This window comes from Gobio gobio (assembly GCF_949357685.1).
Source record: "Gobio gobio genome assembly, chromosome: 23".
Classification (NCBI taxonomy): Eukaryota; Metazoa; Chordata; class Actinopteri; order Cypriniformes; family Gobionidae; genus Gobio; species Gobio gobio.
The window spans coordinates 20,349,345-20,377,208 of NC_137119.1; the positions used below are offsets into that span (position 1 = coordinate 20,349,345).

At 38.0% G+C, this 27,864-nt stretch overlaps 1 protein-coding gene across 2 annotated transcripts in view; it reads left to right on the forward strand.

The window, feature by feature from the left end:
- Positions 1 to 27,864, forward strand: part of stau2 (staufen double-stranded RNA binding protein 2) — a 167,315-nt gene that overhangs the window by 52,948 nt on the left and 86,503 nt on the right. For both annotated transcript variants that reach the window (XM_079805756.1, XM_079805757.1), the window contains exons 6-7: positions 9,185 to 9,344; positions 20,706 to 20,813. In XM_079805756.1, coding sequence (XP_079661882.1) covers positions 9,185 to 9,344; positions 20,706 to 20,813 — 268 coding nt within the window. The remainder of the gene's footprint in view (positions 1 to 9,184; positions 9,345 to 20,705; positions 20,814 to 27,864) is intronic.

Below are 27,864 nucleotides of genomic sequence, written 5' to 3' on the forward strand. Positions count from 1 at the left end.
CAAGGTTTCCCCATGAATCAACTGTATTTCACATTATAAACATTTATGTTAAAGTCAGCTGTTCAAAACCCATTTTACATTTGTAATCAAGTACAGTACCGTTCAAAAGTTTGTGGTCTGTAAGATTTTGGCCACCTTATAGTACCAGGTTGGACCCCCTTTTGTCTTCAGAACTGCCTTTATTCTTCGTAGCATAGATTTCAACTAGGTGCTCGAAACATTCCTCCGAGATTTTGGTCCATGATAGCATCACGCAGTTGCTGCAGATTTATCGGCTGCAAATCCATGATGCAAATCTCTCATTCCACCACATCCCAAAGGTGCTCTATTGGATTGAGATTTGGTGAGGCCATTTGAGTGAACTCATTGGCATGTTTAAGAGATGATTTGAGCTTGACATGGCATGTTATCCTGCTGGAAGTAGCCATCAGAAGATGATACACTGTGGTCATAAAAGGGATGGATGTGGCAAGCTACAATACTCAGTGGCGTTTAAAGGTCCCATGGCATGGCATTTTTCTATTATTTTATAATGTTTCCTGAGGTGTACTTATATTGTTAGTATGATTTTTACATCATAAAATGTCATAATTTAGAAATAAAAGGCATTTTTTCAATGCTGATGTTTGTCCTCTGGCAGAAAGCACCGCTTCAAGAGGCGTGTCTGCTGTGAGACTTCAGTAAAAACGGCCACTGTTGTGATTGGCTGACATCTTTGCATTTTAAATGAGCGGAGGGGGCGTGGTTTAACGAGGTCTACGAGGCACGAGCAGGCACGAGCTGCTGCCAGAGAGACGGATGGACCTGAGTTCACTTCACATCAGTTCTGTCAGTCTCAGTTCAGTGCTGTTGTAGTTACAGCATACTTCAGGTTATTAGTTTATTTCTAGTCGGAGGGACTGTCACTCATGTCAGAAAGTTAGTAACTTTAGTAAATTATGGATCAGCGCTGACTGGAGACGCAAACCTTTTAGAACGATTCAGTCCGATTTGGTGAACTGATTCGGTTCACTAAAAAGAACCGGTTCAAAAGAATGATTCGTTCGCGAACCGGACATCACGGAGACGGAGCGATTGCTAACAAAGTTATTTATAGTAACTACTGAGTTGTGAGAGCGCTGTCTGTCAGCGCGAGTTTATTGTGTTTGTATCTGAGAGTTCTGAATAAACACGAGTTCCAGTCATACCGAGTCCGTCTTCATCATTATTACCAACTTTGTAACACATGCAAAGTACCATTACAGCTTTCGAGACGAACGAGTTACGAGTAAGTGTTGATAATAGCATTATTTTTAGACATGTTCCTATCATATGAAAAGCGCCAGTGACGCGCATTGAGTACACAGCGCAAACAAAGACACAACAGCAGTAATCGAATGTAATCCAGTTTATTGTGGGGAAAGCTGGCTAGCCCGGATATGCTCACGTTTACCCCCCTTCTGCTTAATCTCGCGCCGCGTAAGGCGCCTCCGCTGTGGGCCAGATGCAGTACTGGGGGTCGGGATGTTGAAGGCCGACCGGTCAGCCCGAGCTTCGGCGTGTGTGAGGTTTATCTCTAAAGATGTGGCTCTCTATGTTGAGCAGAAACGACTGTATGCACATTTTAGAACAGATAGACGCGACGAGGACGTACAAAAACACTGACTCACAAGATAGAAAACACGAAAACACCGTTCTGTCGGGAGAGAGAGAAGCCGCAGTGTGTGCACGAATAATAAATAATTAGCTACACATAAGAAATCACTGATCACAGATCAGAAGGAACTGAAAAAATACTTCTGTTTTCATTTGTACATCCAAAGACTGAGAAACTGCCAGCGTTCACTCGTTCACAACCCATGATCTCTCGAGCGTTTGCATGGGTGTGCCAGATTCTCTGGGCGGAGGAAAGGGAGGTAACCGTTCCTGCTTGGACGTCAAACCAGGAGACTTCAGGATTGGCTAGTCTGGCCTGTCATTTTCTCAAAGGCAGAGAAAGACAACCACAACTCGGGTTTACACCGATCAACATTTCTATCCACTTGGGGACAATATTCAGGCTAGGGGAACTCATATTAATGTTGAAAAACCTCATAAAATGAAAATTTCATGCCATGGGACCTTTAAATCATGCTCAATTGGCACTAAGGGGCCCAAAGTGTGCCAAGGAGATATCCAGACACCATTACAGCACCACCACCAGCCTGAACCGTTGATACAAGATCCATGGACTGATCCATGCTTTCATGTGGTAAATGCCAAATTCTGACCCTGCCATCTTTCTGTCACAGCAGAAATTGAGACTCATCAGACCAGGCAACGTTTTTCCAATCTTCTATTGTCCAATTTTGGTGAGCCCGTGTGAAGTGTAGCCTCAGTTTCCTGTTCTCAGCGGACAGGATTGGCACTCGGTGTGATCTTCTGCTCCTGTAGCCCATCTGCTTCAAGGTTCCACATGTTGTGCATTCAGGGATGTGCAGTTGTAACGAGTGGTGGTTTGAGCTACTGTTGCCTTTCCATCAGCTCAAACTAGACTGGCTATTCTCGTCTGACCTCTTGTTTCAACAAGGCATTTTTTCCCACAGAACTGGATATTTTCTCTTTTTCAGGCAATTCTCTGTAAAACCTAGAGATGGTTGTGCAAGAAAATCCCAGTAGATCAGCAGTTTATGAAATACTCAGACCAGCACGCTTGGAACCAACAACCATGCCACATTCAGGGTGCTTCAACACTTGCAGTTTAGTTCGAAACGGGGCATGGTTTGCATGAAGAATTGGTACCAAACCCAGAGACTACCTGGTGGTCTGAATTCGGATGCAGTGGAACTGTGGTGAGATTCGACTCGGGGCGCGTACTTGTTCAGGAAGTAAAATCGATGCCGACTTCAACAAAACACATGTAGGGGATGACAATTGTGATGATTTCCCTGGGATACGAACGAGAGTGAGCGTGAAGTGTTATCGTGCATGAGTTCAATCTGAGGGGCAAATAAATGGCTCGTAATCTGCTGTCTCCTCAAAAGAGTCCTTTTGCAAGCAGCAGAAAGTCGACGTCTTGCAACGCATATTCAGTAGACGCAAGTGTCGTTCACCCTGCTGAGTCTAATACCACCAAATTAATTAATAACAAAATAACAATATACTGACCCGCATCCTGTTTTCTATCACGTTTGTGATAACTTAAAATGAACACATGCATCAGGGTTTGATAAAATCTACACCATTCTGATGCTCAGTTTGAGCTTTAGCAGATTGTCTTGACCATGGTCTCAATCAGCTCCCTAATTCAGTAGTCAGGGCACTGATCAGGGATTCGGCCATTTTAAGGGCTGTCTCAATCGCATAATCCTTCCATTGCACTGAAACATTCACTCCCTAAATAGTCCCACAATGCACCGCAAAACCCAGGGTGCATCGATGCTCACTATGTTCCCTTGACAGAAGTTTTGAAGTGCCAACTTAAATCATGTGAGCCAACTCACTACACATAAAGACAGATAATGACACGGGATGTGTTTTTAAAAATAGAACCCATTCTTTTATTATATTTCAGCATAAACATACATCGTTTGACAGATAATGAACATAATCTAGCTAACATTTATAATTTATTTATGGCTGACAAGTGAACATTTTGTCGTCAAAGTTGATGTGTTAGAAGCAGGAAAAATGGGCAAGCGTAAGGATTTGAGCAAATTTGACAAGGGCCAAATTGTGATGGCTAGACGGCTGGGTCAGAGCATCTCCAAAACTGCAGCTCTTGTGGGGTGTTCCCGGTCTGCAGTGGTCAGTATCTATCAAAAGTGGTCCAAGGAAGGAACAGTGGTGAACCGGTGACAGGGTCATGGGCGGCCAAGGCTCATTGATGCACGTGGGGAGCGATCAAACAGATGAGCTACTGTAGCTCAAATTGCTCAAGAAGTTAATGTTGGTTCTTATAGAAAGGTGTCAGAATACACAGTGCATCGCAGTTTGTTGCGTGTGGGGCTACATAGCCACAGACCAGTCAGAGTGCCAACAGAGGGCATGTGAGCATCAGAACTGGACCAGGGAGCAATGGAAGAAGGTGGCCTGGTCTGATGAATCACGTTTCCTTTACATCTTGTGAATGGCCGGGTGTGTGTGCATCGGTTACCTGGGGAACACATGGCAACAGGATGCACTATGGGAAGAAGGCAAGCCAGCGGAGGCAGTGTGAAGTGTCCCAATGTGTAGTGAGCCAGCGTCCTTACCAGTGCCCGAATTTGTGTACACGATATATTGATTCACGAGCTAGGGAACTGATTGAGATGCACCCCGCACTGAGTTACTGCCATGTGATTGGCTGATTAGATAAAGTTAGCCAATAAAGAGCTATTAGTTAGCTAATAAAGTGCGTTTCACAATGATATTGTATTTTTGATCAAATAAATGCAGCCTTGGTGAAAATAAGAGACTTTTATAAACACCACAAAATCGTACTGATCCCAAAATTCTGAGTGATTCCTGATGGATAAAATCAAGTGAAGCCCTACATTTTTCATATTGATTAATTCTTTTTCACTCAGAAATGCATAAGATTATGGCAAAAGTAAAAGGGGTTGAGAACAGTTGACTTAAGAAAAATGTACCATTTACTTTCATGATCTGTCTAACACATTTTGACCTTGTTCATGACCGTTGTTGATGCATTTTTAATTCCCCAAATGCTGATAAGATCTAAAACCGTGAGAGCGTGATGATTTTGGAAAGCAGCAGCTACTTTTTAGCACAATTCGGTCCCCAGACGCTGCAGAGGAGTGTGAATGGGTTCTCCCCAGCAAGGGAAGGGGGAGAGCTGACGCTAGGTCAGTCAGTACCGTTCCTCATAAAGGCCTTAAAGTGCAAACAGACCCTTAAATCTGCCCACTGAACAGCGGCCTGACAGCCCTGCATGGGTGAGCCAAAGTTAAGATAAAGAAAGCTGGATATATGTGAAGCCGCTTTTGTTCCGCGCTCCTTCGCTTGGAGCCAATGGGAGTCATTATTTCACCAACTCATTGTTATGTCATTGACCCCACGGAAGAAGGGCCCTTTAATTTCACCATTTATTACTCTACCAATATTGTTCGGGTTCCACCTCAGAAATAAATCTGTCTTTTCTCTAGTTGTTTTAAAGCTTTGTACACCACTCCCATCAGCCTTTGTGTCTTTAGACACTTACTTCATTGGAGCTCCGTGACAGCAGAACGAAGGGGGTACATAGTAATGTACGATATGGCTGCATGCATAGCCATATCGGGCCACGATGCTCAACTACAAGTCAGTTATTGAGGTTGACTCTTTTATCTATAGTTTTGATTTGTTTAGTAGTGGTGCTTTAATTGGTATGTCAACGGTTTAGCTTTACTCCTTTTAAAGCATATTCGGGTTGTACACATTCAGAAGGACGTCCTCGACTGTTCCCTCACATCTCATGCTTTCTTTTTTCAAATACTGGAAATGTATCGGACAATTTTGTTTATTTAATTGTGAACGCTTACTTCCTCTATTTTTACATTTATATTACCTTTGCTGTCAGCAACGCACACCTAAAGTAAACTAATAGTTTAATAACATGGCTTTAGTAGCACATCTCAAAAGAATTAAAATTTTTCATACTGATACTGAATATCCACTTTTACATATTGCATGATTAAAGGATTAGTTCACTTTAAAATGAAAATTTCCTGATAATGTACTCACCCATGTCTTTCTCCAGTCGAAAAGAAATGAAGTTTTTTGAGGAAAACATTCCAGGATTTTTTCTACATAATGGACTTCAATAGCAACCAACAGAATGAATCAATGCATTTTCAAAGGGCTCGAAGAGTTTCAGAGGCTCTGCACGATACCAGCCGAGGAATAGGGTCTTATCTAGTGAAATGATCGGTCATTTAAATATTTTTTAAACAAATTTATATGCTTTTTAACCACAAATTCTCGACTTCGGTGTTGTGCTGTTTCACGACATATGACGCCATCATGTCGGAAAGGTCATTCCTTTGACGTACGTGAAAGTACTGACCCAGTGTTGAAACGAATGTGCAAAGACTAAATAAAACACCTTTTACAAAAATAAAGGTAAAACAATGATGCCGGACAATTTTAAAGTTTGAGGAGTGAACATGAGATGGAGTTTTTCGGCACTGGGTCGTTACCTCCACCTACGTCACGGACGTGTCCTTTCTGAAGTGATGGAGTCATACGTTGTAAAGAAGAACAACACCGTGACCGAAGTCAAGCATTTGTGGTTAATAAGTATATTTATTGAATTAGATTTTTTTTTTTTAAATGACCGTTTTGCAAGATAAGACCCTATTCATCGGCTGGGATCATGCAGAGCCCTCTGAAGGCCTTCGATACCCTTTAAAACTGTTTTGATTTGGACCTTCAACCCGTTGGTTGCCATTGAAGTCCATTTTGTGGAGAAAAATCCCGGAATGTTTTCCTCAAAAAACTTCATTTCTTTTCGACACTGAATCTTGGATGAGATGGGGGGGGGGGTAAATTATCAGGAAATTTTCATTTTGAAGTTGTGACGGATGTTAGCCGAGCCTCAGTCAGGTCAGTTTTGTTTTTGTATTTAATGGAATTTTTGTTTGCAGTAAGAAAAACATTATTTTGGGTTTAACAGACTTTATGATGTAGCTGCAAACATCCCCCGTGTATTTGATGTTTTCATATTTGTTTATTTTGTGTAATGGCCATTATTTGTGTATGTGTTTTCCCCTTTTTGTGTTAATTGGTGCTGGTCACCAGTGTATAAATTCATCCCTTGTGTTTGTAAGAGCTTGTGGTGTTTCATGAGAGAACCTTAGATGTCTGCAGTGTTTTTTTTAGAGGCAAATACAGTGATTTATGTTTATTGTATAAGTTTTTGTTGGTTTGTGTTTTTTGGGTTTCTTTTTCTTTTTCTTCCCCTCTTATACTTTGGTTTACCTCAGTTCGGTTAACATTTGCTTTACTTTTGTAACCTTATTCTGTGGCCATAAACCCTTAAGCATTTGCATTAGTCTGCTGCCTCCATGTTCTTTGCCCTTTACTAGTCACAAATATCACAGAAGTGAGCTAATCCTTTAATCATTAGAAGATCGAGATCTCAATTCAAACATCCATGTAATATTATTCCTAAATTACAACGATTCGTCTATGTCTGTTAAGCCTTTGACAAGTACAATTACAGTGGAACATTCAAATCTGCATTGGAGCTGCCACTGTTCCAGAGAGAGCACTTGTCATGTATATGTATGAAACGGCTTTAAAAATAGTCTTTTCAACCGCACAGTATCACCATTCGCTTGGAAAATTGCTAATGTGAAACCTGTCTCCTCAAAAGAGTGTTTCCAAGCAGCAGAAATCTGCTTTCAGTGTCTTTGTGTCACTCCACTTTGCATAATGGCACCAAATTAATGTTTCATGTTCTCTACCATGCACAGTGAATGTTTGTGGTGACGTAAGATCAATGCGGTCATCCGCCATGTTTGGTTACTTTAAAGTCACGTTTGAGATGTTTTAATGTGAGAGATTTCGCGAGATTTCCCGTGTTCACAGGCGGGACTCTGTTATTTGTGAATGGAATCTGTTCGTGTGTGGTGTGCTTTCCTGGTCACTTCAGGGCTTTCCACACACTAGAGGAACAAAACTGTTAAATCTATGATTTCTTATCGTAATGTTTGTGGTCTCTCACATTTTGAAACTCTTATAAGAGTTTAAAAAGCTTTGTGTGTACCCAGCATAAATCACCTTTTGAAAGTAACTTGACACTTCAAATTAAGATTGTATTACATTGTTACACCAGTTGGTGGACAAGTAAAAAAAAAGATTAATTCAAGAGATTCGTTCAAAAACGCTGATTCATTGAATCATGTTTTGATGAAATAAGTGAAGTCTTTGAGGGAGTCATTGAATCATTGATTAAAACTGTCTTTTTTTGTAAAAAAAAAAAAAAAAAAAGATTTAATGAGCAAGCACATCATGAATTCATCCTCCAAACCGTGTTTTTGTCTTATCCTGAATTACTACAGTGCGCCTATAATACGTTTTTATGTTCGGACTAGTTTAGGCAGAGCGGGACGACTGCTGCGGAGTAGCTCAGTTCCTGTGTGACTCGTCATATACATAAACAGAGAGAAGTAGATCTGGCTACAATGTTCTAGTTTTGTTTATTAATCGCTAGAGTACCAAAAGTTACACATGCACCTAAAATAGTTCAAATTAACTACATATTTTTTAAATAGACTGCAGCATTAGTAATAGTATAGTTAAATATGTGTAATTTTTAGTTGTCTATTCAGAATCGTGATCTCTAATTAAAATCCATTATCTAATTGAACCAATTAGATTTCTTTAAGCATAATTTTGAATTATTTAAAACTAAGAAATAATCTGTGTAAATATAATATTTCAAATTTGTCTTTCTAATACAAATTTCCAATTTTTATTTAATTTTTTTTAAAATTATTATTAAAAGTATACATTTTTAAAATAAAACATTCAAAAGTAGGATAATTTTAACTAGTGGTCTGCAGATGAACGAAGCTGAAAGGTTACAATGTAATTTAATAATATTCCACAAAGTAGTACTCAATAAAGATAGACAATGCACACACAACCATACATGTACGAAACCGGACAATGAACATAAGAAAAGCTGGAACTTGGGATGAATATCAAACTAAAAGTTAATGAAAACTAAACTAAAAATAAACATGACTGAACCTAACCCTGCATTTAAAATGATATATTTTTGTTTTTAGGGTTTTACAAAACTGTATGGAATTAATTAACACTGATCATTTTATTTGGATGTTATATATGCCATTTATTGATTTTCGGCCTTGACAGGAATTTAATTATCAGCTTATCTCATTGGCCGGAATTTTAAATGTGCTGCATCCTTGATATTTATCTTGATAGCATGGCCAGGAAAATAAATCCTTATTTATTTAGCTTCTTCCTTTCCGTCACAAGTCATGTTTTTTCCCGTCATTCTACCCAATTAGCAACCGGCATGTTTTATTCAATTCCTGGTAATTCCTGGTTGCTTTCTATCGTTTCCACTCTAGAGCTCGCACAGTGATAAAACTGCCAAGTTTCGATAAGATAATCCTCTTATAAATCAAAGGGCTTTTTTACTCTTTTACCTGCCTTTTTCTCTTTCACTCAACCTTTCCTTCTCTGTCTCTTGGCCCTCTCCCAAACCTAGGTACCATTACCCAGTGCCTAAGGTATTTTATGTGCAGCTGACAGTGGGGAACAACGAGTTTATCGGAGAGGGGCGGACTCGCCAAGCTGCCCGACACAATGCAGCCATGAAAGCCCTTCAGGCCCTGAAGAACGAACCCATTCCAGAAAGACCACCTCAGGTAACCTGTCCCGCCAAACAGAACGCACACGACACAGCCATGCAATCTTTCATTTCACATAGCAGCTTAAGAAAATCTTTCACTAAGAAAATCACACACACTCTTTTTTTTTAAAGAAACGAATGCTTTTATCAATTTATCAAAAGTGACAGTATTTCTAATTCAAATAATTTCTTTTCATCAGAATCCTGAAATAAAATGTATAACGTTGTCCACATAAATATTAAGTAGCACAACTGTTTTTGTCATTGATAATAATACAAGTTTCATGAGCACCAAGTCAGCATATTAGATTTCTGAAGGATCATGTGACACTTAAGAAATTTTGCCATCACAGGAATAAACTATATTTAAAATGTATTAAAATAGAAATCAGTTGTTTTAAATTGCGGTGACATTTCACATTATTGTTTTTACCATTTTTATTAAATAAATGCAACCTTGGTGAGCATAAGACTATCAAAAAATTATTTAAAAAGAATTACAATTTGATGCATTTTAAATAATGGTCTCAGACATTTTATGTGGTTTCCAGTTTCCTGTTTTTCAGTCTGTGCTCTTGAAAGCCTATCATGCTCTGCATATTCATAACCTCAGTCAGGTAAAAGTGATATTCAGGCTGATGATATTTAAGACGACCCGACTGTCCTGTTTCCTCATCATCTGTCAATGTTCACAACATCTCCTCTGAGCTTTCGTTTAGCTTCGGGCTATCCTTCGAAATACTAATTTCTCCCACCGGAAATCATATTACATTGTGCCCCAAATGCCTGGCATCGACCAAGGTTATTTAAACCGTAGTGGCGCCTCTCCTGTTTGGTCTTGTCCCCCTTCTGTCTCCATAATGAGGGCTTTGTCAGACACTTTTTCTGTGTATTGCTTTACAAATTGATACACACCATACCTTACCTCAGGGCAAAACTGTGTTTGTCTGCATGTCTGCTCACTGCTCTACCAGATCTCAAACCTTGAGGATGAGTATCATGCTCACACAAACAAACACACACACTCACAATGGGTCTCATTCACACGTATTTGTGCGCACATCTTTACTTTTTTTAAATCAGTAAATTTGTGCACATGCTCGCTCATTTAGAATAATCCAGATTTATTGACATTAGAACAAGAATAAGAGCAAATGTATGTGCGCAAGCACATTGCCACAGTTTTCTGCTCATAAATAAGGACATTTACGCGGTTATTAGTCAATGAGAATCAGTGCAATGTAGTTTTATCAACTGACTCTTATAAGGACCATATAGCAGAGGTTATCAATAAGTAATATTTTTAATATTTCTACATCTGTGGTCCTAATTATTCATTGTAAACTGATTATATAATAATAATATAAAACAGTTTTTTAGGTATTTACTGACACTCTGCAACTCTATGCATTTAGAAAAATCCAGATTCATAGACAAGACATTTTTCTGCACATTTAGGGTCGTTTACATTATGTTTTGGCCATTCATTTACATGACAAGGGTGTTTGGGAGGCCTGAAAACGTATACTTTTTTGGTGCGTTTTTGAAAACGATACTGTTATTGTGTTATTATTATAGTGTAAACTACAAAATTGCTAATTTGTGAAAACTGTTGTCATGCTTAGGGTTGGGTATCATTTTGAATTAACAATTCCAATTCTGCTTATCAATTCCGATTCTTATCAATTCATAATTTTGATTCCAATAAGTAAAAAAAAAACTTAGAAATCATTCACATTTATTCTAAGTCTTACTGCAAAACATTTAATTCTAGTTGAATACCATGAACAAAAATCAACAGGCTAAAAAACACTTACACAAGGAACTTAAAAATACCATAGCAAAAACAGCGAATATAAATTTCAAGTATTATTAAAGGCAAGTTAACACTCAATAATTAAAAAATAACATAAATAAATGAGCAATTGCACAAATAAATACAACTGACCAAAGATACGAATAAACAAAAATCAACTTTTCCTTGAGCTTTTGATATATAAAAGGTCATGGTAATATAAGAATAGTTTTGGAGCTGAAAACTTCCTTGTTAGTCGAATAAAAGCTTTTATTGACAGCTGGCTCAGCAAACAAGGGATCTACAAAATTGTCTCCCTGTGATGTCAGAGAGCAGCGAAACAGAAGAAGACCAACGCCTAATTCTGTAGCCCTGCCCACCGATTTGCGCATGACATGATGTAATAGGCAAATAACATAGGCCTACGTGGCTCTAAACCGGATTGGGCTACCAAGCAATAAACATTCCATTGAAGATTACAAAATATTGTGCAGTGCCTGGTTGTGGAAGAACACTGTCGCTGCATAAACTTCCTTTGAATTCCAGTAGTAGGAATGCGTGGTTGAACTTTATTTATGAGCTTAAAAAACGATGCTGTGCCTTCTATATTTGATCCGACAGGAATGGTGCAACACACTTATGTGAGTAAAACATTTTTTTTATATGTGATAGTATTGCGTTGTTACAGATCGTCGATATCTGCTGATTATGTGTACGTGTCTAGCTAAACATAATTACCGATAACTTACCACACTGTCACAGGCTGGAGTATCCTTTGTATTTGAGGTTTTGTTGGTTCATTGTCCTGCGATACGGGATCATTCCGGTTGGCATCTTTCCACATTGGAAGTTTTCAAAACAATTCCCCACATGTAGTTACTAGAGAGTCGAAACTCATTTTAATATGCAAAACGGTTTATCCAATCGTAGCAGTGGGCGTTTACTTCCAAGTCTTCAATGCGGCACGCCCATAAAAACCGAGTGTTTCAGGAGCTAGGCTCTAAACCAGGGTAGAAAATAGCCTATTACTTATTCAGTATGACGATTTTGAGTGTAAAAATCACGCAAACATCATAAGTTGACCTCAGACAATAGTATACAAATTTTTAAAAAGCCAGTTCATGACCCCTTTAAGATTTTCCGGTATGCAGGTACAGAAACTGTAATCAAATGTAAAATAACACTGAACTTTATAAATAAAATATACATTACAAATATAGTTACAAAAGTTATTGAGTCAAGCTCAGTGAGTGAATGTTCTCTTTGTCTTATAGAGACGGCAGCAGAAATATTAGGCTGCTGTCACTTTAAGAGCTGCATGGATTCAAAATACCGCCATGCGTTTTCTTTGTGAACTGTTTACATTCACTTAAGACATAAGCAACTGTGTTTACAAGATTATTTTGACGTGTAATTGTCCGTTCAAGAGCAGAAAGACGTGGAAGACAACTCTGTTCAGTATCGCACTCTATACCGTATGAGAGGCGGCTTTCTGTGCGCATGTTTAAGATGTGTGTGCAGAAAACAGTGCATGAGTCTTCTTGCGCTTGAATGGTTTAAAATCACTTTTCTGTGCACATGCTTTGGATGCGTGTTCAGCAAAGAAAACTGCGCACGGTTCTTCTTGCGCTTGAATGGTTTGAAATCGAATTAAAATGCACACAAAGTAATCGATAAGAGGAATCACGTTTTTTTTTTTTACAAGGAATCAATTTTCGATTCTCAAACCTAGTCATTTGCATGGACGTGTAGTGTCCGAGTCCGTAGGGCTGGGCGATATGGCCCACAAAAATTATCACAATATAATTTTCCATATCAGTCGATATCGATAATTGGCACGATAAATGTCAAATCTTTATTTCTTTAAAGTTTAAAGGCATATTTTTGCTCCTGAGTGAAAGATGTAGAAAACAGACAGTTAACTGTGGTTTTAAATGATCCTTTATTGTCAAAACATGACAAACACTTCCCAAACAGGTGAACAGTTTATCAAAACTGAGGTAGATTTATTTATTACTAATAAAATCAATATTAATAGAGTAGAATATTATTAATACAAATACAATATAAATAGAATATATAAAATAAATATCTATAGTAAAATCTAGAACTGAAATTATATTACATTTGGCTCTGCTGACTGCAAATGCAAAGTTAAAGTGCTTTAAAGAGAATGTTTGTCTTTCTGGTAAGCATGCCAAACCTTTAAATAAATGACATTGACAATATAAATAAAATAAATGAATAAATAAAAGAAAAATCTTAACTGTGGTAAGCATTTTTTTACTCTACACTCTATATGTCAATAATATAGTTATATATACGTAATTAAAATAATTGAGTAAGTAGTAAAACAATAAAAAAAAGCAAACAGGCAAAAAATGCGTTTTAAGTTTAGAAACATTTTGAGTCCCCCCTCTCTTGCCTTACAGTGGATTGGTCCACCACGCACCTCACGACACAGACACACACACACACGCACGCACGCACGCACGCACACACACACACACACACACACACACACACACACACACACACACACACACACCTCACCGGCTGGGAGAGAACACAAAGATCAGTAGTTGATGAACTCTAGTAAGGGCTGTCAAGTCTATTTTATTCACTTTAAAAATCGGATTAAATTATTTTATTTCTCTTTTAATACAGGCGATGCCGAGTTATTAATAAATCACCAAAGACAAAAAAAAATATATGATACCGATGTATTTTTCCATAAGTCCGATGTTTAGTGATTATAGTTTGGTAACGTTAGATTGTTGTAAGTCACCCACTACAACTAACAAGGCGATAAGCCTATGCGTGGACTGATATTAGGCTAATGTAGATTTAGCGCTGTGTTGGGCTCAATGCTTTATGGAAGAACTTCGAAGACGCAAGATAATTGAATAATTATATTACAGTGTGGTGAACCTATAAGCAGTGCACGTCGCTCTGTTTTATGTCGGATTGCAAATAGAAAAAAATATCTCTAAACCACTGAAGTTGAGTGACCTTTCTAGTCAACGATATCCTCCGAGCTGGTCGTGAGTGCTGAATTTTCTTCACTATCGCTCATTTTTCTTGCTCTACTCCACTCCAATCCTCCAAGCCTGTCGGCCACTGTGACTGTCAACAACACCGCGTGCGTCACCCAGAAGCCCGGTCTGCAAAACGCAGGCGCAGCGTTAAGCATAGCGCATAAGCATTGTATTGAGCATTTATCGATCTGTTGTTATCGTTTTATCGAGGACATTTTTTTTGCTATAATTAACGCTATATCGCCCAGCCCTAAGTGTCCATGACGTCACCCATAGGATTCTGAAGGGCAGCCATCTTGGGAGCGCGTCATCGCGCGTCACTCCAGAATAACAGAAAATGGGCAAAGAGGCGGGACGTGGGTGGAGCTGAGGTGACGTGATGATTAACAGACAGCAGATAAATGGCTATAGTTAATTATGCAGAACTTTAAGGCTTTATATAATGTAAACGAATGAGTTATAAAAAAATTCCCCCCTCTCACAGTTGTCATGAAGGGGAAAATTAGCCGTTTAGACCAAAACCACAATTTGTACCAGGCTGTAAATATGTTGTTTTTCTGCTGTAAAGTTGGGCATTTTAACATGGGGCTCAAAGAGATTCTGCTCTCTTTTGGAGCCTGTCTCTAGCGGCCAGTCGTTGAATTGCAGTTTAAGTCACTTCCGTATTGGCTTCAAGAGAAACTGTGGGAGGTTGCCGTATGCTATAGACTCTTAGTGTTTCTATACAAATTGACATTGCCAACTACTTGCCTGGCAGGCATAATGCAACGTTTTAGTCGTTTTTGCATATTCGTGTGAACGAGGTTAATTTTGACAACGTTGTTTTCTGTATGCAAAAATGTTTTAAGGAAAAACGATTCCTTTTTTAGTACGTTGTTGTCGTGTAAACGTACTCTTAAATAAAGGACACTTATGCTATTATTAGTAAATGAGAGTCAGTGTGGTTTGTGGCTCAGCTGATTTTTATTGTTAAGTACACCATGTTTTCCTTCCTCTCAACACGCTCATAAACTCACAAAGCCAATTGTTTACCATGTGCTAACAGGCAAATGAGCTCATGCCAGAGTTGTCGAGGGAATAAACAACACCACAGTATGTACAGTCAGCACAGCTCTGAATGGTTAGTAAACAGACATCGGGAAGCTCCTCAGTACCATTCAAGTCTGAGTAAAGGGTTCCGTCCAATGGTTATCATGGGAACGGTGCTCAGTGACCGCACACTGTAAGCAGGAAATCTCTCAGATGAAGACATGCTGACAGAAATGTGGATTTGAGGGCTTTTCAAAGAGAAGCGGATGATTAATCCATCAGAGATGTTGATTTTCAATTTGCCCTTATTTAGCAGAAGAGCCTAAATGATGTTTGGAAGACATTTGTTTTATATCAAACACTAATGGTTTGTTATTTTAGAAAAAAAAATGAGGCTCAGCTTTATTGGTTCAAATGTTTTTGAAACATACAACATGTGTGCATCCAAAAGAAACACATCTGTGTGTTAAATCGAAAATATCGGAATAATTTGCACACCTAAAGAGTTTTTTTTTTTTCTGCTAGTCTATGCCGTAAAATATCTCTACCAACTGACTTTTATAAGTACCATATAGCTAAACCTAACCTTAACTCTTAACCCTAACTCTATGGTAAGTACATGTAGTTAATTAATATTACTCAGTACTTAAGTAAGTACAATGTAACTACATCCCCTTGAAATAAAGTGTAACCTATAGCTTCATTGCCCAAGGTCCATATAGCTGTGAGAGGTTCTCAATAAGTAATATTTTTTAAAACTGTTTCTACACCTGCGGCCCTAATTTAAAGGGATAGTTCACCCCAAAATGAAAATTACCCCATGATTTACTCACCCTCAAGCCATCCTAGGTGTATATGTAATTCTTCTTTCAGACGAATACAATCAGAGTTATATTAAAATAAGTGTCCTGGCTCTTCCAAGCTTTATAATGGCAGTGAATGGCTGTTTCTGTTTTGAAGTCCATAAAAGTGCATCTCTCCATCATAAAATTGCATCTTTCCATCATAAAAGTGCATCTCTCCATCATAAAAGTGATCCACACGGCTCCTGGGGCTTAATAAAGGCTTTCTGAAGCGAAGCGATGCGTTTGACGCGTGATATAGGATGCCGGCTTAGCGTAAGTTCCGGTGACGAACGCGGAAGCGCAGAGGATAGAGCAAAACAAAACTTGGTTCTCGCAAGAACTAGCATATTCTCACCGGAGCGTCCTACATCATACGCTGGAACACCAGTTTCTTGTGAACGTGCGTACGACAGTTAGTTCAATTTTTAAAAAGTTAACGTTTGTAAAGTTTTAAATATGGATATTTTTCTTGGACAAACACATCGCTTTGCTTCAGAAGGCCTTTATTAACCCCCCGGAGCTCTGTGGAGAAATTTTATGATGGATAGATGCACTTTTATGATAGATAGATAGATGCACTTTTATGATGGATAGATGCACTTTTATGATGGAGAGATGCACTTTTATGATGGAGAGATGCACTTTTATGATGGCTAGATGCACTTTTATGATGGATAGATGCACTTTTATGGACTTCAAAACAGAAACAGCCATTCACTGCCATTATAAAGCTTGGAAGAGCCAGGATATTTTTTAATATAACTCTGATTGTATTCGTCTGAAACTTGAGGGTGAACTATCCCTTTAGTATCCATTATTAGCTGATGATGATAATAATAAAAAAATGTTTTAGTTGTATTTATTTATTTATTACATACTGTACATGTACGCACATTTTTATTGGTGTTAGCGTGACGCTATGCATAAATAGTGACAGGTTATTTACAGTGTTCCCACGATCCTGGAGAATGTCGGAAAGCCTGGAAAAATCATGGTAAATCATTCAAATGAAAATAAAATCTTTATTGTAAGAATTCATGGAAAATGTAATAGTCTATATAAATGTTTCTATTTCTGGGTGCATTTGCATGTGCAAATCTTTTACTTCTTTTGTGTTTGATACATACAGAACGTTCAATATGTAACTCCAAAACTTATAAAAAGTAGCTTGCCTTTGAGTTTTATAAACTGATATTTTACCAAATCTCTGTGCCGTTTGACCATTATAACACTTAACACGTTGATATAACACGTCAAATTTAGCTTGTGGCCTGTCAGATCAGTGGAAGAAGGGCTCACAAACAAACCTTCACAGTCTGTCATACAAAGTCTCACACTCTCCAGACCACCTGATGGTTTTCCATCCCAGACATCATTAACAGGCGTTTGAAGGAAACGAACAATGACATCATGCCGTGTGATCGCTATAAGGACGACACTGAGAACACCGTATTAAATGTCTACGAAAAAGCACAACTTGATCGAGCGCTCTTAGATCACACACTCCTGTTCATGTATTGCATGAGAACACACTCTTCATTCTGAAGAGAAATGTCAGTACTGTAATGGAGGTGACCAAGATAATATGCTGCAGGGATCATATTAAAAGTCACCCTTTGGAACTTGTGCGAGCGTACTATAGCAGCTCCTTTTATAGTTGATAAGATATAAATCGGAAGTAAGGGAACTGCTTTTGGATCGGTTTGAAAGCTTTTTCTTCTCACAAAACCAAGCCACTTTCTCCAGAATCTCAACTGTTCAACAAAACCAGAAGCATCTATTTTCAGCGGCGTTACATGAGAAACTGCAGTCATGCGTTGAAGCAGACTCACCATCAGGTCTGAGATCATACAGCCTGTTCTTAAGATCTTCCTGGCAGGTCTTCATTCTGTTAGAGGGTGCAATGTAGGTTTGAGGCTGAATTGAGGTCAGCGACAGAAATCTGTGTACCGTAATAAAGGGATTGTTGAGAAAAGGTAATCAAATCAAGCCGATTTTATGCATTGAGATTTGCGAGTTCTCTCAAAAATTAATAATGATAATTGTTAAATGTTGTAATGCTGTTTAAGCCATTTTTATTCACTAATGCAAAATGTCCCACTTAAAGGGCGGTCACACTTGACATAGAGAATTTCTGTCGTGATATGACGTCATGCTCTGTGGTGTCTTTTTTTTCCATAACAAATAATTATAAATCCAGAATGTACAAATATACAATCTACTCCACTTTCCTGCAACCCTGCAAACTTGCAGCTCTAAAGTTTGTGTTCTCAAGATGTCACGCCATGACATATCAGTCTTCTATTGATCTCATATTCATGTGATATGAATTCACAGGTCAAAGTTGACCAAACCTTGACTTTGCAAAACTAAAATGCAAAACTTCTTCACATGAACTTGAGTTTCAAGTGAATAAGTTTAAAAACTGTTGTTAGCCGCCCCTTTAGCCAGTAAATTCTTGTGAAGGCAACTAGAAATTTCTTGTTCAACAAATTAATTAATTAAATATGCATATCAAATTTCTACATTCAAATAATATATATATTTTTTTTACATTTGATTACATTTTTACTAGTGCCTGGGAAAAATTAATCGTGATTAATCGCATCCACAATAAAAGTTTGAGTTTACATAATATATGTGTGTGTACTGTGTATAAAGATTATGCATTTATAAGTACATACACATGCATGTATATATTTAAGAATTTTTTATATTTTTATAAAAACAAAATGTATGTATACAGTATATACATGCAAATATTTCTTAAATATATACATGCACGTGTGTATATTTTAGGGCTGTGTATCACCAACAATGTCACGATACGATACGCATCACGATACTGAAGTCACGATACGATACGTATCACAATATGGATAAATTTGGAATTCAATTTCTTTGGAGCAGAGTTTAGTAACAGTAATATCTGTTTATTGAATAACCAGTGTTAGAACAGTTGTGATAACTGAAAAACTATTTTGTTTTTGTCATTAAAAAAAACAATGAGTTAAATTAAATAAATAAATTGTCACAAAAAAACTTTAGAAAGGCTTGGTTCTTGATTATTTTGGATATATATCAGGTACAATACATAACAAATTTTGGAATGTAAAACAAATCTCGCGATAAATCTAAAATCTAAAACAATTTTGGAAAACAAATCTAATGCTGTAAACTATGGGAGTCAGTTGTACTATAATATTAAAGGTAAAAATGAACTGATTTGTACAAACACTTAAATTATTCTAAATTAGTACATGTTTTTTTTATAATAATAAAGTTAAAATATTAACTTTACAAATTACATAATCATATACAGATTTTTTTTAAATATAAACATTTAAATGGTGGCTGTCAGGTTAATTCAAACATGCATAAAATTTTGAAGAACATTACAACGTATAATGAATATGGAATATGGTGCTTATATTTAGCAAAATGCTCCTCTCCAGAGTAAATTTTTCCAGTTGACTAACGAGTTTATGGACACTGTATTTTTTTATCTTTTTTCTGAGGTAAATGTGACGTTACATGACATTGTTTACAAGCTGTTTTACTGACGCATGTGACTGTGACGAGTGATTCCATATCACTGTAACTGTATCTGTAACTGGTATTAAGTATTAAGGCGGAAAAGAAGATCCGTTCACGTGCGCTGCGCGCGGCCGCTTCTCTTGAGCTGAGCTGTACCAAAGCGATCTCACGCTACAGCGCCAAAACGGTATTTATGTTTTTGAATTTCGTAATAAAATGGACGTAATTTGAAATCCGAGATTTTCTTTTATATCAATAGCGACAAAGCACAAAGACTATTGCTATTTAATGGATGTGAGGCGGGCTGCAACGTTCCGTTCATTCATTAACTGAAAATCTCTTCTCCATTTTGAAAGTCTTGCACTGCTGCTCGCGTCGCCTTGATAACATTCAAAAGCACACAGTATCGATATGCGCAACGTCAGGAGTTCATGACGATGTATCGTTGTATCGATATTCTGAGCACAGCCCTAGTATATTTATATATGCATAATAATTATACACAGCACACACACACATATTATATAAACACAAACTTTGATTTTGGATGCAATTAATCACGATACATTTTTACACATAATCAAATAAGGTAAAAAGATTTTCAAACAAACTTGTGATTAAAGAAAGCCAGCAAACAGTAAAACGGCAAACCTAAATGGATAATTTATTTGTATTGCAATGCATGCTGGGAGCTAGCAAATCTGCACAATTTTTTTTTATAGGACTAATTCACTTCAGACACCTCTATTACTACAACAGTAGGGGGAATTGTGTTGGTCTAACTTGTGTTTTTCTGTCAAATCAAAGTAATATACCATTATCTGTGACTCTCAAAACCCTTTCAAACTTATTTTGTAAATCTTAAGTTGTGAATTTTCGAGACTTGATTTATTAGCCTCTATAGGTACATAACTATAAGAAAATGGTGTGCTGTAAACTGTAAAATTATTTGCGTTATAAACCAATGCAAAATTATTACAATAATACGTTAACAATATTAATACAATTACGACAATTTAATCAAGCAGCATAATGAACAGTTTTTGTACTGCTAAAAAAGCTTAAAGTGGATATACTGGATAAAATGTAATTGCATTTTTATAGTTGGTCTGTTTTGTGTTTAACCATTTCAGTGTTCAGAGGAGAAGAAAGAAACGGAGGAGAACAGCGATGCAAGCAAATCCGAGATCAGCCTGGTCTATGAGATCGCCCTTAAGAGGAACCTGCCTGTTAACTTTGAGGTAAACTAAGCAAATTGAATTGAGAATGTAAAGAAATGTAACACTCGCCTGGAAATTTCAACAGTAATGTTATTCAGTTATTCCCAGACCCTATCCAGCCCATTAACCGTTTTCTTACTCTTTGGCCCTGTTTACACCTGGTGTTAAGATGCGTTTTCATTTTGATCGGATCATAAGTGGACGATGTTAAATACAGGTGTAAGACATTTTGAGCTCTCCGACTTTGGAAGTAGTCAAAAATGCATTCAACCAGATTGCTTTCGTAGTGTAAATGCTCATTGTGGTCGAATGTGTTCAAACAGCGCAAAAGACCGGCCATCCACCTTGCCAGACGGATTTAAACTTTGTTGGCTGAAGATCCAAGTTTTGTTTGAAGACGAAAAACGTACCAAGCAACAAGTGTTCTGTCACCATTCCTGATTTTTAACACGCTCTCTCAGCGTTCAGCATGGTCATGAGGCTATCAGAGCAGAAACAAAAGCTGATTTTCCGTTGTCTCTGGGCGCGTTCATTATTGCGCAGCTTATTTTGTCCATTAGATCAAAATGAGTGGTTAAAATCATACATTTACCCACTCATAGACCCTCCCCTCAAAGAAATCAGGACAGAAGTGGTTTAAAGTGGACAAAAGTGACGGATTAAAATACCAGATGTAAACGGTATGTGTCTGCCTCATCTACTTGTGATCCGATTGACCAAAACGCATCTTAATACCAGGATTAAACAGGGTTGAATGCTTTTGACACTTACCCTTTTTCTCAGCTAGACAGCACAATATAACCTCAGTGTCATATGTTGTTGCTAGTTCTTTGGAATCAAAACCAATTTAGCTGAAAGTAACTCCAAATCATATTTAGAAATGATATATGCAATGTTGCCTTGGACATCTAAAAGAAGGTATCTTGAAACTTTTGGAACAGGCTTCGTGTTGGGAGCATGCCTATAATGGCTTAAAATACTGTCTAGATAGTCGTCTCACTGGGTTTTGGAACAGAGCGAGTGACCCTCTTTAACTGTAATGTTTTTCCCTTCCCTTCAAGTGTTCGTTCCAATTTAATCAAATTCATCCATCAGAATATATTGGATATCTGTTCAATCGATAAATTGAAAATTACTATCTTCAGGTAAAGAGGATAAAGTGGGAAAGTCATTACATTAAATGGCTATTCTTGGTCGAGCTCTGTCAGCGTCAGTTAAATCCAGTAATTGTAATTGCTTTAACACTTAAAAGCATTTATTGTGGGAAGGAGGTCAATTTGGACAATTGGACGAATCAGCATTTCATTAAAGAGCTGCATCGATGACACTTCAAATCAACACAGACCTCTACATTCAACAATCGAGGAAGTCTGAGGAGCTCTACAACCTCACTACTACTGCATCCGTGTTTATCTTAAATGATTTTCCACGGCTGTCTCCAACTTCGTAATCTGCAATCATCTGCTTGGCTTTAAAACTAGAATCTTCCTGACGTACATTCTCCAAGAATCCCTTGTACTTGCATGCAATTTGTTTCGTCTGGGGACCCCAATCTAACTGCATTTGGACACACTGTAGGTTTTTTTTTTTCCTTCTTTCTTTAAAGTTTTGACTGCAAGTCATCTGTGAGAGCCTGGACTGGTTTCAACCTTGTTAGGTCTTTTCAGGAATTTTCTCCCCAGCTATTTGTAGGAATGGAAACGTTTAGTTTTTTTTGTTCCTGATTCAAATAGAATATTACAGTGAACAACAAATTATTTTCTTCATCGTTTCTTTCTTGCATAGTAACAAAGATGTGGGATCTACATGAAGGTTTTCAAATAACGCAAGGTTCACTCTGAAACACGCAGCGCATATATTTATTTAAGTTAATCACAACCCTTGCAGTTTGATAATCACACTAAGTCATATGATTTTGGTTTTAATTTGAGTAATTGAAACAGAAACAGAAAGCTATACAGGTTTGGAATGAGCTTGGGTCAAACCTTGCGATTTGATAATCACACTAAGTCATATCGTGATTTTGGTTTTAATTTGAGTAATTGAAACAGAAACAGAAAGCTATACAGGTTTGGAATGAGCTTAGGTCAACCAGAACAGTGTCTCATCTGTCCCCTTATGAAGTCAAGGACCACTCGGTAATCTACACACCTTCACCTTCTTCCGTACTTCCTTCCTTCCTTCCGTACTTCCTTCCGTACCTTGTTTGCAGGACTGTGATTAATTATATCAGTATGACTATAATAATAATAGTATTGATAATTCTTCATTATTATTATTTTATCAAGATTATTATTGTTACTTATTCAAACAAAATAAGAAATGTTACTGTTGTAATTATTGCTATAGTCATATTTTACTGTAAAATATAAAACATATTCATAAAGTAATAATTTTATTTTGTAAAATTAGTCATATTTATGCTGTCTTAAAGGCACAATATATAAGATTTTTAGATTAAAATATCCAAAAACTGTAGAACAGTGTTATAGATATATTTTTGGCCGGTGTACTCACATCATCCCAAACGTTTCCAACAATGTTTAAATCCAGAGAAATCTGCTATTTTAGTGTTACGGACCGTATCCTTGCATCGCCTGTCAATGACGTTAACCACGTAAAACAGCGCTGCGTTACTCCATATACGCAACGAAAGAGCGGAAGCGGCCGACTGCAGCATAAGCATAATAAAAGCTCTGAGATCGGTGTTTCACGCAAGTCTCTCTCATTAGCATTCACTCCCAAGGGCTCTCGGTGCGTCCTGCTTCATATCACCCTAACATTAATAAAACTTTAATACATTCGCTCATTCATGAACATGACTTCTGCCAGAGTCTGACCGTTTCCTTTCCATCAGCTGTGGAGTGAAGAGTCAAGACTACAACTCCCATGATTCTACGCTCAGTCATGGCGTCATCAAGCTACGCCTTTGTTTTGAATAAGCTACCTCTAGTGGCAAAACTTACATACTGTGCCTTTAATTATTCATTTTCAAATGTTAAGCCATCAATTTACTTATTGAATAGAGTATTTACTGCAAATTAACCACTTTGAGGCACTGAAAACACTGGGAAGGAGGTCAGTTTGGACAATTGGACAAATCAGCATTTCATTAAAGAGCTGCATCTATGACACTTCAAATCACACAGACCTCTACGTTCAACAATCGAGAAAGTCTGAGGAGCTCTACAGCCTCACTACTACTGCATCCGTGTTTATCTTAAAACGCTGGATCATTAGCTGCTCATGTGTAAATAAACACAGTGCCAAGTTTCACTCTGAAACACGCAGCGCATATATTTATTTAATTTAATCACAACCCTTGTGATTTGATAATCACACTTAAGTCATATCGTGGTTTTGGTTTTAATTTGAGTCATTGAAACAGAAACAGAAAGCTATACAGGTTTGGATTGAGCTTAGGTCAACCAGAACAAGTGTCTCATCTGTCCCCTTATGAAGTCAAGGACCACTCGGTAATCTACACACCTTCACCTTCTTGTCGGTGTCAAACGATATCAAACAGATGCCAACTTCAAAAGGCAAATGTATTAATCACAGGTTCTGTCATGGATGACACCTTTACAGAGCTACAAGAGTGGAAACCCATGCCAAGAACCACCCATCGAGTACATAAGTACCTTCCCTCAGGGAATACACATCAACAATCCATACAAAAGAGCTTTTCTTCATTATATCAGTCCTTGTCATTGTCCCACCCTGGCCTGGTATCCTGCCTTTTCACCAAGCTGAGGACACGGCGGTCTCACTAATACCATATCTCCCCTGGCATCCATGGAGGGATGAAGAATGATCAACCTCATGTTACAGCGATTCCTTCCTACAACTTGATCTCTGTTGCTAGCCATGCGAGACTGGAGCGCAGACAGAGGAACTGGCCACCATCAGACACAAGAATCAAACACTTGCTGAAATCCCATCGCTGCCCGAGGATGCCATATCATCTGTTGTAGACAACACAACCTCGTCTGCCGCCATGGAGAGAGTCGGGCTCCAGTGCCAAGACCTCCTCACAGTCCTCGTTCACCCGATGAGGCTTATTCACCGGCTGGAACTGCCGCCCACCTACCTTAGTGTTTTATAGCTGCCATGGAAACTGTGTCAGAAGGCCAACTTGAGAGTTACCAGGCCTGTTTTGACGTCTTGTTTGTGTAGTTGGTTACCTCAGCTTGTCCTCACTTACTCATTTTTTGTTAAACCCATCTATTAAAATGGATGTGAAATAAGAGATAAAAGGATAACATTTAAATTGATATAATTAACTCATCCTCCTGGCATTCCAAACCTGTATGACTGTCTTCCTGTGGAAGATATTTTGAAGAATGTTTCAACTGTTTTGTCCATATAATGAAAGTCAGTGGGGTCCAAAACGTTGGACCCCATTGGCTTTCATTGTACAAACAAAAAAGCGCCTAGACATATTTCAAAATATCTTCTTTTGTGTCCTACAGAAGAAAGAAAGTTGCACAGGTTTGGAAAGATATGAGGGTGAGTGGATGATAACAATTTTCATTTTTGCGAGCACCGTCCCTTTAAGGTGACAATTTTGCATATGGTGCCCAAGTTTATTCACTATTCATTTAAAGTAACTGTAATTTGTAACAGAATTTGCAAAAAATAAGTGTTTCCAAGTCTTCCATTGTTTGACAAAATGGATAGTTAATTGACATTTTATATACAGCTTTATGACTTATTTAGGGACTCTAGGAATCTACATTTGAAAATTCACTTTTCAAGTTATTTGAGACATTTCTCATCAAGGAGAATCTCAGAGAAGCTCACATCCCATTGGAGTCTTTGTCTCTTTTTTTTCTCTGGGAAATTTTTTTTGGCCACTTCCTAGCTGAATTGAGTTAGTTGTATAATCAGAGACTGTGAGTACAGTTTTGATCTAACATAGTGCCGTCCTAGATAAATCTCCACTCTCTACCCACGGAATAGACCATGTGGGAGTCCCCTCAATGACGAACTTTCAGCACTAAGCCCTTTTCCTTCCTCCCCACACCTCATCCTCGCAAGAGAGCTTAAAACGATAATGATGATATTTCCAAGAGGGAAGTATAGCAGAATTTCGTCATTTCATTTTAGAGTGATGCTCACCCTGAGGAATTCTCAATACTTATGTAACATCTAAGTGCGATGGTCAAATGCATTCCACATCAAGGCCTAGTAAATATTGGGTTATGCCGCTCTGTCAAGTGTGCGGGAAATGCACAGTGCTCTCTTGTGTTCCTCAGTTCCTGGCCATCTTCAGATGAAAGCCCAGACTGTTGAGGATCAGAAGCTTAAAGATGAAGATTAATGATGTTTGTCTACGCTTCCAATCATTCATAATAACTGTCTTGAGCTTTAAAAAAAAGAGTTCTCCCAGAAATTACATTTCTTTCATCATTTACTCACCCTCATGTCATTTGAAACCCGGATGATTTTCTTTCCTCTGTGGAACACTAAATGTGACAGTGAATGGGAACTGGGGCGGTACAGATCAAAAAGAACCATGAAAGTGCCATAAACACAGCCCATATTTATAGTTTTCTTCATTCACTCTTCATTCACAGTTTCTCCATATTATAGCTTTGTACTATGAATAATCTATGAGACTTACATTTTGGTTTATTTTGATTGATTTGTTTTGAATTTCCAGTAAAATTTATGTCTGTTCAGATATCATAAGGCTTCAGAAGACTTATGTTCATGAGCACTATGGACCTATTTTGTGGTACTTTTTTTCATCCATTTTCAAGCAATTTTCAAGAGCTGCAGGAACATTCATAAAATTTCTCCTTTTGTTTTGCATGGAAAAAATAATTGTACAAAGTTGGAGTAAAACGATGGTGATTTAAAGGTCCCGTTTTTCCTGTTTTTTTGAAGCTTTGATTGTGTTTACAGTGTGCAATATAACATGTGTTCATGTTTCGCGTGTAAAAAAACAGTATTTTTCACATAATTTACTTATCTGTATACTGCTGTTGTCACTGTCCTAAAAACGGCTTGAAAGATTTCCCTGTTCTATGAAGTCCCTCCTTCAGAAATACGTAACGAGTTCTGATTGTGCCAGCGGTTCCCGTGTTGTGATTCGACAGCAGCTTTGTTTCCTTTCCGCAAGTTGCCCGGAAAGGTCACGCCTCTTACCATAATGGGGAGATGCATGTGCTCAAAGTACAGCGTCCCTGGCCAAACAAAGGTGATTTGACTCCGGGATGAAAATAACAGCGTCTCCACGACATGGCGACAAACACTCTACGAACGCAACACTTCCTCTTCTCCACGTGAGAGAGCAACAAGACCACGCCCCCTTTTTTGCGTATTCTTGTGGGCGGAGGTTAGTCAACAAACTGTTCTACTGACGTCATTAAAGCAGGATGTACAGGGATGTAGTCCAAACCGGCCGTTCGCTGTAGGCTTTGAAAGGGAACTTCTGTTAAATAAAATATCTCGCTTGGCATTGAACTTTGAGCTTCATCATTTTTACAGGTATTATTTATGCTCTAACAGCAACATTACACACTAACTAAAGTTTGAAAAATGGGATCACGAAGAACAGGACCTTTAATAATGACAATTTTTGGTAATGAACACATTTTTGGATGAACTATCCCTTCAAGGCATTGCACGGGGTTTGAAATGGCATGGGCATCCAAGCTTCATTTATGTAAGTCATGAAGCTTATTGAAGTTTGCCACTGTATTTGAATCGGACGTGATAATCTTCATTAGTCTTGTATGGTGATCTGGCTCCTCTCAGCTGAGCCTGTTTCACTGGAGTGTCACATGTTTGTATGAATGCCAGAATGGTCATGTGTGTGAAGAGAGGATGTGAGGAGGGAGTCTCTGGAGACGGATAACTTTCAGTTCTGACTGAGCACATAGAGGCCCACCCTCAGCTGTGTATGTGCGTCTGTGTGAAACTCAATCCCCCCAGTGTTGCTCTTAAAGAGCTCAGAGCAGCTCACCTGTTCTGTTGACCATCTTGATGATGTCACAGGAAGTAAATACGATTACATGTGCATTACATTAAATTTGGTTTTCTCACGACATGCATTCGTGAGAAA